This window comes from Stylophora pistillata, chromosome 9 (assembly GCF_964205215.1).
Source record: "Stylophora pistillata chromosome 9, jaStyPist1.2, whole genome shotgun sequence".
Classification (NCBI taxonomy): Eukaryota; Metazoa; Cnidaria; class Anthozoa; order Scleractinia; family Pocilloporidae; genus Stylophora; species Stylophora pistillata.
The window spans coordinates 17,655,201-17,667,700 of NC_142527.1; the positions used below are offsets into that span (position 1 = coordinate 17,655,201).

The window sequence follows — 12,500 nt, forward strand, 5'->3', positions numbered from 1 at the left end:
CCAAGAGAACACGAGAGGCTTATCATCTCTTGGCTTATGGCAGTAAGAGTCTTTGATTTAGATGGAATAAGGGCTACGTCAGAAGTCAACAACAGAAAACCTCATTACTCAATATTGGTTATTTAAATCCTATTAGGATTTTCTACAACGGAGGGTATCCATGAATGTCTAAAGTGAGTTAAAGTCACAGCAAAAAAGCCTGAATAAGGAAATCAGAATGCAGCTCATTCCAGTTGCAGAGCTTGTTCGCATGAACTACACCTTTAGATAATGAACTAGAACTTGTGGTAAGAAGAGAGAAAGAAAGAAAGAATGAATGAAAGAAAGAATGAATGAAAGAAAGAAAGAAAGAAAGAAAGAAAGAAAGAAAGAAAGAAAGAAATAAATAAATAAAGAAAAAAGAATATAAATATAGGAGGAAGAATCAATAAGGTAGCTGAGGGGGAAGGCTCGAAAAAGCATAAGACCGGAACGAGCGTAAGTCAGAGGTCAGACATCTCATTAAATATGGCGCTTGTCGCACTTGCAAAGCGTGATACAGTCAACAAAGACTTAAGAAGATATTTAATGCACGGGTTATTTACTAAAAAACATACCTTTGGTGGGCGTCTCTCTTCCTAATTCAACAGGGAAGAAAAAGAAAATAAGACGTAATGTTTGTTTTCCGATACTTGAGAACGATTTAGAAAGTCAACAAAGTCAACTAGTAGTTGTAAGACAATCGAATCCTTGTGAACTACTTGTGGAATGTCCAGTACATGCTGATGTTTCCAAATAATTGAATTTACGGGAAAGTTACGTTTTACAGTTGATCAAATAATCAATTTATACCAGTCCTCCACTTCAGCAGGCGAGGCTTTATCCATTTTCTTTGATGAAAAAAAGAGGAGAATTGAAGGGGTTATCAGAAAGATTAAAGATTTCTTACTCTTACTGCCGCAGTAGCGATAACTCCCAGATGGCGCCGCGGGTAACTGATAAATAAGGAAATCTTTTGGACATCTCTTAACCTTGACAAACACCTTTTTAGCACAACAGTTGTTGCCTTCCTGGAAACAAACTTTCTTTTTGACAGTCTTTCCAATTTTCTTGGGATTAACACCAAGCATGAATCCGGGATACATTGCGCCACACGCCGGCCCAGCAACACACTCGTTCTTCTTTAACCTTAAGAAATAAGAGGATGGAAACAATGTGTTTGTAAGGTTTTGTAAGGAATTATGTTGGATGGAGAAGTAAATGGTAAAGTCTTACACAGCATGAAATAGAAGACTTACGCAAAATTAAAGTTGCGTAAATCTGCGTAAAGTTCATTAAGTAACTTTACGCTAGTTTTATAATGTTCGTAAAGACGCTTAAAGGTTTGATTTACGTAATCGGACGTAAAGCTCTCGTAAAGGTATCGTAAAGCTGAAGAGCCAGATTTACGTTCAGTGTAAAGTTTGCGTAAAGCTAAACTTTACTAGACTGAAATAAGAGTTGTTGTGAAGCTAGCAACAATTTTTCTAGACATATTAACGCTGTTTTAGATTTTACCTAAAGGTTGTGATAAGCCATATACTTCGCAAAACACGTAAAGCTTTCGTTAATCAAGCGTAAGTGGCGTAATTCCTATTAACATGGGGTGTCTCGTAGCCCGTCGTAATCAATTGGTGTTTATGCGTTATCTGACCTAAGAGGTGGGAAAAAGAAGAAGCCAAGCAAGCCATACAGTTGCCTGAACTGACCGTTAACTTCTGCGGTACAGTTAGTATTTCATTAGTAAAAACCCAAGCCAATGTCCCACATTAGACTGTCGAAAAGAAGAGAAATGCCATTGTGTTAAAAGGAAATAAAAAAGATAAAACAAGGGATACCCCGGGGACAAGGCTAAATCTGCACTGAGGCATTCCTCATGATCCTCAAAACTATCGTGCGATTCCAAGCAGTGTACTTCAGAAGCTCTCTCGACGTCGCCAGCGCTATAGAGGTTTCCCGCTGACGTCACGTATCCCGTAGCAATCATGTTGGCCGCCATCTTGAAGGTCAGGTCTTCCAATGTTAACAAGCGATTCTGACCATGTCTGCGAAAACACCTTACTTTTCAACGCTCGATCTACTCGATAAAGAGAAATATTTGCAATAGACAACATTGATCCGTTTGAGATCGCAAATCAGGAATGATCGTCAAATGTTAGCGATTTTCCACCGATAACTTACGTGGACCTCGTAAACTATTTAGTCCTATCTAGTCCAAGAGGTTCAGGGAAAAAACCCTTGCCAAAATGAACCGCCGACCCCTTCCCCAAAGAACAAAATAGTTGGACCCTTACAGTAACTACCAAGAAAAATAGGGCTACACTGCACTCATGTGTGTCACATTAAGAGCAGCCCCTTTGCAACAGCTCAAGGAGCACCTCTAGTAGGTTTCTTTCTTTTTTCTGGGTTACACCACCATTTGCTGGTGCCCAAATTACACAGTCCCTAAAAAAAATAGAAGTCACACTCATCAATACTGCTCCCAATAACAATAAATTCATACAAAAAACTTGAAGCTAACTTTACGTCAGGCGTAAAGTTACCTTAAAGACGCTTTACGCTAACCTTACGCCAACTAAAGGTAGCGTAAATCTCTATTTTACACCAACTTTACGCTGTGCGTAAAGGTCTCTTAAATAAGTCTCATTACTCCAGCTTTACGTCAGTGCGTAATGGCCGCGTAAAGCGTGCCTTTACGAAATGTAAATGTGGTGTAAAGCTGCGTAAAGTAGACTTTTACGGCAGCTTTATGACAACATTACGCCAACTTAAATATGTTTTTTCATGCTGTGTTACACGCGGGAAAAAATTAAACATCTATCATCTCACAGCTTATTCCAGTGTCTTTCGCCAGAAGAGACCAAGAGTATGGTTGCTCCCACTGAGTGGGAAGTCAGTTGATCAAAGTTAGCCTCTAAGAGGAAATGTGGCCAAAAATCGAACATTTTCAAAATATGGTGGCAACAGCCGAAAAATCGATTCGGCTCTTATTCTCAAGTTAGGTAGGCCTTATGGAGAAACAAAGCACTGCCTACTACGTTTGGCTGAATATCGATTTATTTTTGAGAAAATCGATAAAAGCTGAATTTCGCTCAAATGCCGCTTTTGAAGCTTAAAATTTCAGACGAATCTCGGAGCATCGCGCCACGAATTGAAAACACTTGGACCGATAAAAACTGCTAAATCTTGAAAAACAACATCAATACATAATTTGACAGCAACTTGAGCAATTCTTGATCCCTTATTTACACAACTTAATTGAATTTATCCGACCTTCTTCTAACAAGATTAAAAATAGGTCAAAAGTAACCTGTCATTTAACTATGTGCTCTACAAAATAATGGACTGAAAATCTGACTTTTGCAAGGCGAAGTGTGGTTCTTTTCGATCTCCAAAGGATTTTGAGGGGGAAATGATTCAGTGCGATTTAGTCAAATTTTAAAGTTGGATAAAATGAGCTGATTTGACGATGCCATCAGTTATTCGAAAATGTACACATTCACACGCAAACTCGATTGTTTCGCATTTTACATTCACTCAACAGCTCATTTAATATAATATCATCTTACCGTCCATATTACTGTACCACAAAAGGAGATTGCAGTCCTGAAATTGTTGCATTGCTCCCATATAATAGCGATATAACTTGGCAGGATAGTCAACACCACCTGATAATGATTGTTCACAAAGCGTCTCTCAGGGTTTCTCTCTTTCCATTTCGTTGAATGGGAGGCTGTAATTACTTCACGTAAGAGATCTTTGTTTAAATATAAGTCTTTAACTAAACCGCGAACCAAATGTTGGCGAAATGTTGCTAGTTCAGAAATATGTTTCTAGTGTGTGGATTAACGCTAATTAATACAAAATTATGGTCCACAGAAATCGACAACTCCGCAAAAATACAACTTTGGACTGTGAAGCACGTGGCTATAGGAACTAAAGTCGAGTGTTACATAAAGGAAACAAGAGCAAACAATTATTTAACTCCGATCCATATTGAGTTCATATTTTTATTTTGTGAATTATTGTTTAGGTTGATAAAGCTCATTTTAGGACAAAAAGAACGAAAGATAAACCAAGTTCGGTGATTAAAACCTCTGCTTGCTACAATACTACTGTATTTTACTGTTGATAAGTTTTCAAATTCCCTGCACTCTTACTAAATTTTCTTCTGTTGACGGTATGTAACATTCAAAATGAGTTGCAGTCAAACCTAACAAATGAAACTCAGCGGGGTGTTTTTATCGTTAATCGCTGAAACCACACTGAGTATCTATAGAAACACTTGGTGCTTGCTTTGTATAAGAAGGAACCGGTCGAGATGACAATTGCCTAGAGGTAAGGATTTTAAATAATTTACAAGTATTTTTTAAGATGCTGAAAAATTGAATCGTATTTGTTTCCTCTTCCTTACTATTTTAATCTCTATTGATTGTTTGATTAATTACAGAAATTACGTTGAAACTGGCATTTTCGTTTACTAATAAATAGTAAACCGTAGAGGCTTGGCCGGACTTACGAACAGGAACAGGCGATCAGGAACAGGCGAAGTTGTGAAAAATTTAAAACTTATAAGGCCAAGCCTCTATGGTCATCAGCCCCCGTAACTTTGGCTTATAAATACAGGCGTTTAGTTATACTTGTAACTCCCTGAAGAAGTCTACGATAGTTAGACGAAACGCATCGGAAAATAAAAAAAGTTTTACAACTACTGCTCGCAGAAGTGCTGCTCACTAGTCTTTTTTTAAAAAATTATTTAAAAATAATTAAAAAAATTGTCCTTAAATGGTTATTTCCAGCGGGTACTCCCCCTTGGAGTTTGTTGATATTTTTTTGCATTGACTGATAGGTTACACTTTTGTAACACATGCAGTTTTACAGTTTGCCCTTGATTTACAGGTGGCTTGTTACGTTCACAAATTAATAAGCATTATTGTGCTTTGGAACAATGTTAAGTTCTTTGTAGTTTCATTGCTGTTTCGCAAGAATTTTTGACATTTATAACGTAGAAAAAAGTTTGCTCTGAAATTTTTATTTTTGATAGTACATATACATTTGAGGAAGACTGAAACATTGCAAGCAGATATTGGTTATCATGGAGTGGAAATCACCTTTAATAGTAGGTTAATACTATCAGTTAACAATCATTTTTTATTTCTTTACTTATGTTGATTTATCAATAAAAATACCTGATCTTTCGCATGTAGTTCAAATTGGTTGGCCTGTTGATTTTATGAGCACTTATTAGACACAACATACACTGCTCGGAATTAGAAAAACATCCAGGTTGTCCATACTGGCAAATACTGAACAACCCAGACTTCGGTTGTCTTGATAAGGACTTGGTTGTCCAGGGCCGTACAGATTTCAAAACAAAATACTACAACAACAATATACAGAAGCCCCTTTTAAAGATGAATTCAAAAGGATTTGATGTATACTGAGTGATTGATGTAAACTACGGAACGTGAACACGAAATAGTTTCCACACGCGGTAGAGTTCTAGACCTTTAATTTACCAAAAAAACTTATTGCGTAAACACACTTTTTAGCTGTCGGATCGGTTGAAACTTTAAAATATAAACCCACAAAATCTGTCCCACGTAACCGCCATGTTTTCCCTGAAGGCTTTGGAGGCCCGGGTACAAAGCTTCAGCGTTTTGTGTATCCCTACCGGGGGTACACATATCACCAGTGATATGTGTGCGGGAATACGCATATCACTAGTGATATGTGTGCGGGCATACACATATCACGGGGATACACATATCACTGTGACAGCGGGAAAAGGTGGGTGCGAAAAATGTGAACGTGCTACCTGAGTCGTAGTCTTACCACCGGCAGGAGTAACTTAGCAAGGTACAGTAGTCTCTGGAGAAGAAGTAGTATAAATATGAAGCTGTTGAATGTTGGCTTTTACAAACATTTCAGCGAAAGTTGTGGTTTTCCAGGTTTGACCCTTATAAAACTTCCTTTAAATAAACAAATATTCAAACACTACACTTTTCTTTGTCGCACATCTGCAGTGATGTATGATGGGCCCTTTGCAGATCTTTCGCTCTTTTTTTGTCCTAAAATGAGCTTTATCCCCCGAAGTACCACGAAACATTCAATTATGATGCATTAAATTATGATCGGAGTTAGATAATTTGTTTGCTCCTGTTTCGTATATGTAACACACGACCTTAGTTCCTGTAGCCAGGTGCTTCACAGTCCAATGTTTTATTTCTGCGTTTTATTTCAGTAGATCTCATTTTGAATTAATTAGCGTTATTCTGCACGCGAGAAACATGTTTCTGAGCTAGCAACATTCCGCTTACATTTGGTTCACGGTTTGGTTGTAGACTTATATTTAAACAAAGATCTCTTACGCGAAGCATTTCAACGAAATGGGAATAGAGAAACCCCGAGATACGCTTTGTAAACAATCATTATCAGGATGTGTTGACTATCCTACCAAGTTCTTTTGCTATTGAGGGAGCAATGCAACAATTTTAGGACTGCAATCTCCTTTTGTGATTCAGCAATATGGACGGTAAGATTATTATGTTAAATAAGCTGTAGATTGGATGTAAAATGCGACACAATTGAGTTTGCGTGTGAATGTGAACATTTTCGAACAACTGACGGCATCGTCAAATCAGCTCATTTTATCCAACTTTGAAATTTGATTAAATCGCACTGAATCATTTCCCCAAAAAATCCTTTGGAGATCGAAAAGAACCACACTTCGCAGCCTTCCAAAAGCCAGATTTTCCGTCGATTATTTTGTATAGCACCTAGTTAAATAACGGGTTACTTTTGACTTATTCTTAATCTTGCCAGAAGAAGGACGGTCGGTTAAATTCAATTAGATTGTGTAAATAAACGATCGAGAACTGCTCAAATCGCTGTGAACATATGCATTGATGTTGTTTTTAAAGATTTGGCAGTTTTTTATCGGTCCAAGTGTTTTCAATTCGTGGCGGGACGCTCCGAGATTTGCTTGAAATTTCGAGCTTCAAAAGCGGCATTTGGGCGAAATTCAGCTTTTATCGATTTTCTCGAAAATAAATCGATATTCAGCCAAACGAAGTATGCAGTGCTTTGTTTCACCATAAGGCCCACCTAACTTGAGAATATGAGCCGAATCGTTTTTTTTTTTGCTGTTGCCACCAAATGTTTGACCGTTGGTAACATTCGCTCCTAAGTATTTCGTCAGGGCTCCATGACAATTTTCCGGCACCAATTTGTTGTCCTCAGTGGTTTAGGAAAGGTATCGTGGGAAGATTGTTTCATCGAAGAGCACGACACCCATGACCCAAGCATGGAATGAATTCCGGAGTCTGGTACGGCAACCCCTCAGTCACCTTGATACTAACGCCGTTCTGTTCAAGCAAAGGATGGGAGATTTACCTGTTTGCCAATTTGAATCCTGCATCATCGATAAAACGGTACCATTTGTTAGGCTTTAAATCCGCCGCATCACTTTTTCCCTCATCTTGGGTAAATGTCTTTTCTCTGTCCGATTCGGCTAGCTTTGTATATGACGAACAAGGGTCCTTTCCTACGTACAGAGAAAGTACTTTCAAGTTCAGTTGCAAAACATATCCTGATTTAAATGATCTCACAGCTGTTCCTTTTCAAAGTAAGACAGTGCAAGGAATATCGCATGACCTTTGCTAGTTCAGTGCCCCTTCAGTCCACCAAACCTGAAAGCTTTTCAATTGACAATTTGAATAAACGGGGATTGTATCAATTGTTTTACTTTTTGCTGTGCCATCAGTCAAGAAAACTCGGTGCACCCCCTTAACAAATGTAATGTAAAATTCGTGTTTTCCTTCGCTTCCGGAAGTTTTCAGTCTTGTTTTACTTTGAGTCCTGCAGCTATCACTGACTATTTTTGAAACTTTCCTTTGTTCTTACTCGCTATCAAAACTATTTTAGGTCGGTTTAACGTAACTGAGACGAATTCGTTCCACAAACGAACATCATGGTACAACAGAATAAAACACCAAATACTGTTACCTCCTTTGATTTCAGGAATACATGATATAAGAAAACCCATCACAAAGATCTTCAATGGCATTTCCGCAGTATCTGGTTCGAGGAGAAAAACCACACAAGGTGTTAGGATTAAATATTAGGGTTGCCGGATCTGTGTTACATTTATATAATTCCTTTGTGTCTCATTTATGGTACATTTCTTGCTGCTTTTCGACATTGTTCCAAATTTTCATTTTCGAAACAATAACCTTGTGGCTGTAACAATTTGTCAATTCTCTTGTCAGTGATTGAACCCAGGAGTCTACCTTTAATTCTATTTCCAGTGTACAGTTTTAGGCTTTGTTGTTACACTCTCAGCCATGATGAATAGGAACAAGTGCAGTAATGAAAATGCCTGCGTTAATTTCACTCAAACTTTCTGCGAGACTGTAACATATCACTTCAATTGTAAAGGTCGCATTTTCTTCTCGGCCGCAAGCCACTTGAGTAATTTTCCCAAAAATGAACCCAGGAACGGAAAATACTTCTCGGAAAGAGTTCGAACTGAATTGAATCATTTTAATTGGACCATTGTTATGATTAGGTGATATCCATGAACCCTGTTTTTTTCTCCTTCGAATACCTCATTTTGTGAGTGGCAACTTGATAGAAGTTTCCGTTACTAGCAGTTTTGTCTGATTAGTCTTCAAATGTATATCACTGAAATATTTCTCACTTAAAATTATTTATTGGAGTTATCATACGCGCTTCAGTCTGACGCACATTTCAAGATCATAAACAGTAATAAGGATTGGTTGGTTTGAAGTAGACAATGAAATTTACAAAGAAATGATTTAAATGACAATATAATCGTACCTCCGTTACCTCAAAATAATACGACGAAACCTCAACCAAACAGAAGAGCTTTTTTTCTAGAGATGATGGATTTTTGTTGAAGATGAATAAACGGTGCACGGAAATGTACGTCAAAGAAACTGAAAATTGTTCCTAAGCAATATTGAACTTCTGTTGGAAAATTTTGTAAACACTCACCCAGGGAGCTGAACGTTTTTAAATTTAGATGTTTGTAGCATTATGGAAAAATATCTCGTCATGTTTACCCTTGATTGTCTTTTTGTCTTACTTCCCAGCAAGACTATAACAAGAATAAGAATAAATACAATTCAATTTAATGTTTTTAATTACATGAATGTCCGGGAGACATTTTTAATGTTCCTCTGACTTGAAGGCTGCACTTTTCTCGCACCTGACCAGAATGTGCGATTGCCTCAATGGCTTATCTTACATGAGAAAAATTTGATGGAAGGTAACCGTGGAAAAATGATGTGATAAGAATATTTTGCGGTAAACCGAGGATCAACTAATCATTTCGCACGTCCCACAAGTTAGGAATCGAAGGCATTATGGACCAGTCGGAAGCGCCGAGGAACGAGAGAAAGGAAGATGGGCATCTCATTCATGATTTGATGATTCTACATTAATAAATACTTTCATGGTTTAAGCAGCAGATTTTGAATTTTTCGCCCTATAGCTTTTATTTATAGTTCTGCCTCGTCATCATACGCACTACGAAGTCACGTGAGAAAGCACCAGCCGCTCAAGTGGTCAGTGCACTTCCCGCCTTTGCTCGAGTCGGTCAGCTAAAACCAGGCGCTCTGTAAGGACAGTTAATTCGAAAATTTTTCTCAATTTAGCCGTGAGGTACATTAGAAGGTGTCTACGTACCAAACTGGAAGCAAAAAATCGTCAATAGAGCTGAAAATGACAGAATCTCAACTTGCTAAAAATAGCGCTGCGCCAAGCAACAGCGAGTCGGCCATCGTCGCGGCCATCAGTTCCATGAGCGAGCTGCTAGTTTCTTCCATCACTTCACTGAAGTTTATCATGACTGAATCCCTCGGTCAGATGAAGGACACCATTGACCACCTCGCAATCGAGGAAGGTTCTTTAGAGGAAAATGCTGAAACTGAAGAACAGTTAAAAATAGCCGCCTACATGGACCAACGATCCACACAGCAGTCGGACAAAAACCAGCAATCTGGGTCCGCAGTGTCAAATAGTGGGACTAAAAAGCCTACAAGTTCTCAAACAACTGAGCAGAGCATTAACACTCTGATAAATCAGAGCTATGAATCTCAGCGTGATGTTCCTGATGGGGAAATTGACCTACTGTCAGGTATTGCGAACGATCTCAAACTTGATCAAAAGAAGGCTCCTGCTATAAATGAGCAGATCGCCAAAATTGTCCATGGCTTAATGAGAGAAAAGCTTACGGACGAAGTTTTGACGGCGACACAGAATCGCTATAATACGCCAGAAAACTGTGAATGTCTCACCAGCACGAAGGTCAACCATCTACTTTGGGATAAACTTAAACCAGACACGAGGTCTGCTGATATCAAGTTGCAACGAGTGCAATCCAACCTTGTCAAAGGGCTCATTCCTGTAGTTTCTATGGCTGAGAAACTTGTGCAGGCACGGGATAAAATTCGCAAAGATGCCTTGGATGCCCCTGATTTAATAAGAGCGGCCACTGATGCCTTTGCTCTGATAGGTGCCGCTAATTTCGAGTTAAACATGCAGCGCCGGGAGAACATCAAGCCAGAGGTAAACGAAGACTACAAGCATTTGTGCTCCAGCTCGGTCCCATTCACAGACTTCTTGTTTAGCAATGATGCCGACTTGTCTAAACAACTGAAAGATCTCGCGGAAGCGACCAAGGTCAGCAAAAAGCTTAACCCCAAAGTGGAAGGCCACAAAAGCAATGGATACAGAGGTTACAAACATGCAAAGTCCAAAGGATTTGGCTACAAGTACTCCTCGCGTGGTCCAGGCACTCAGATCAATAAACATTTAAACTGGAAAAGGCCCGGCCCCCCTTAGAACAAAAAGGACGAGGGGAGGAGGCCAAACAAATAGGGCCAGAAAACCCCTTAAATGAAGTAAGCTATAGCACAAGTTATTTTCGAGCTGGTAGATTGCAACAATTTGTCCCAGCATGGAGAGATATAACTGACGACCCAGAAGTCTTAGATTGGGTTGAGCACTGTCATTTAGAGTTCGTAGATGATGTATCCCCAGTACAGGAACTGGGTTATAAGGTCATTAAATTCAATGATACCGAATCTGCTATTATAGATTCTGAAATTGTTAAACTCCTTAATGAAGGTGTAATTGTGGAGTCTCCTCACTCTCAGGGAGAATTTGTATCATCCATTTTCCTTAGACTCAAAAAGAATAGAGTGGACTACAGGATGATCCTAAATTTAAAGGAGTTAAACCAGTTCATTGTTTACCGGCACTTCAAAATGGACTCACTCAAGACAGTGACAGATCTAATGACCCAAGGATGTTTTGTGGCATCTGTTGATATAAGAGATGCATACTATACAGTGCCAATTGCCATAGAACATCAAAAATACTTGAAATTCATGTGGCGGGACAAATTGTATCAATATACCTGCCTACCAAATGGGTTGGCATATCCGCCCCTAGAATCTTTACTAAACTGTTAAAACCAGTGTTTAATGTACTCAGGCAAAAAGGTTATTTGTCTTCCTCGTACATAGATGATTGCTACCTTCAAGGAGCCTCATACGGGGAATGTTATGAAAATGTACTAGAAACTGTTATTTTGCTCAGGAAACTTGGGTTTCCTATTCACGAAGAAAAATCAGTGCTTGTACCATCTCAGGTCTTGAAATGCCTGGGGTTTGTACTTAATCACAATGACTGTGCAGCTTACTGACAGCCGAAAGGAGAAACTGAAAAATGCCTGTCTCAACCTAGTTAACAAAGAGAACTGCACAGTCCAACAAGTGGCAGAGGTCATTGGGCTGCTAGTGTCAAGTTTGCCAGGGGTAGAACTTGGCCCTTTACACTATCGCAGTCTTGAAAGAGATAAATCTAATGCCTTGAGAGAAAACAAAGGCAACTTTGGGTCTTCAATGACCCTCTCCCCCAGTTCTAGGGCAGAACTCAATTGGTGGATAACTAATGTGGACACCTCAAACAAACTTATTTCTCATGGTGAACCAGAACTCCTCATTCAAACTGATGCCTCTACCCATGGCTGGGTAGGTGTGAGGGGAGACCAGAGAACAGGGAGGAGGTGGAACCAACAGGAAGCACCCCATCACATTAACTATCTAGAATTATTGGCTGTACTCTTAACGTTAAAGGCTTTATGTGGAGAATGTGCTAATTTGCACATTCGGGTTCAATGTGATAATACCACCGCAGTTTGTTATATCAACAATATGGGTGGCTCATAGTCCCCCGACTGCAACTCAGTCACAAAACACATATGGGATTATTGTGTTGAACATAACATCTGGTTAAGTGCCTCACATCTGCCAGGATGTGAAAACTCTGAAGCAGATAGAGAATCTAGGCACTTTAATGACCATACTGAATGGAAGCTAGAGTCAAAAATATACCAGTCAATAACCAAGCGACTTGGTCAGCCAAGCATTGATTTGTTTGCATCTCGCTTA

General features: G+C 39.1%; 1 protein-coding gene and 1 pseudogene across 2 annotated transcripts in view; one reads left to right on the forward strand and one right to left on the reverse strand.

The window, feature by feature from the left end:
• The window catches only part of LOC111322349 (uncharacterized), a 10,889-nt gene extending 1,903 nt beyond the window's left edge, over positions 1-8,986 (reverse strand). Inside the window, exons 1-5 of one of the 2 annotated variants that reach the window (XM_022925431.2) lie at positions 8,869-8,986; positions 8,026-8,097; positions 7,414-7,564; positions 929-1,167; positions 597-617 (exon numbers count right to left, since the gene is read on the reverse strand). In XM_022925431.2, the coding sequence (XP_022781166.1) occupies positions 597-617; positions 929-1,167; positions 7,414-7,564; positions 8,026-8,086 (472 nt within the window). In that variant the 5' untranslated portion in view covers positions 8,087-8,097; positions 8,869-8,986. Of the gene's footprint in view, positions 1-596; positions 618-928; positions 1,168-7,413; positions 7,565-8,025; positions 8,098-8,859 lie in introns of both variants that reach the window. The other variant, XM_022925433.2, reaches the window with a different exon arrangement.
• Positions 8,987-9,205: 219 nt separating this feature from the next.
• On the forward strand, positions 9,206-11,099 carry LOC148723600 (uncharacterized; annotated as a pseudogene).
• The last annotated feature ends 1,401 nt before the right edge of the window (positions 11,100-12,500 follow it).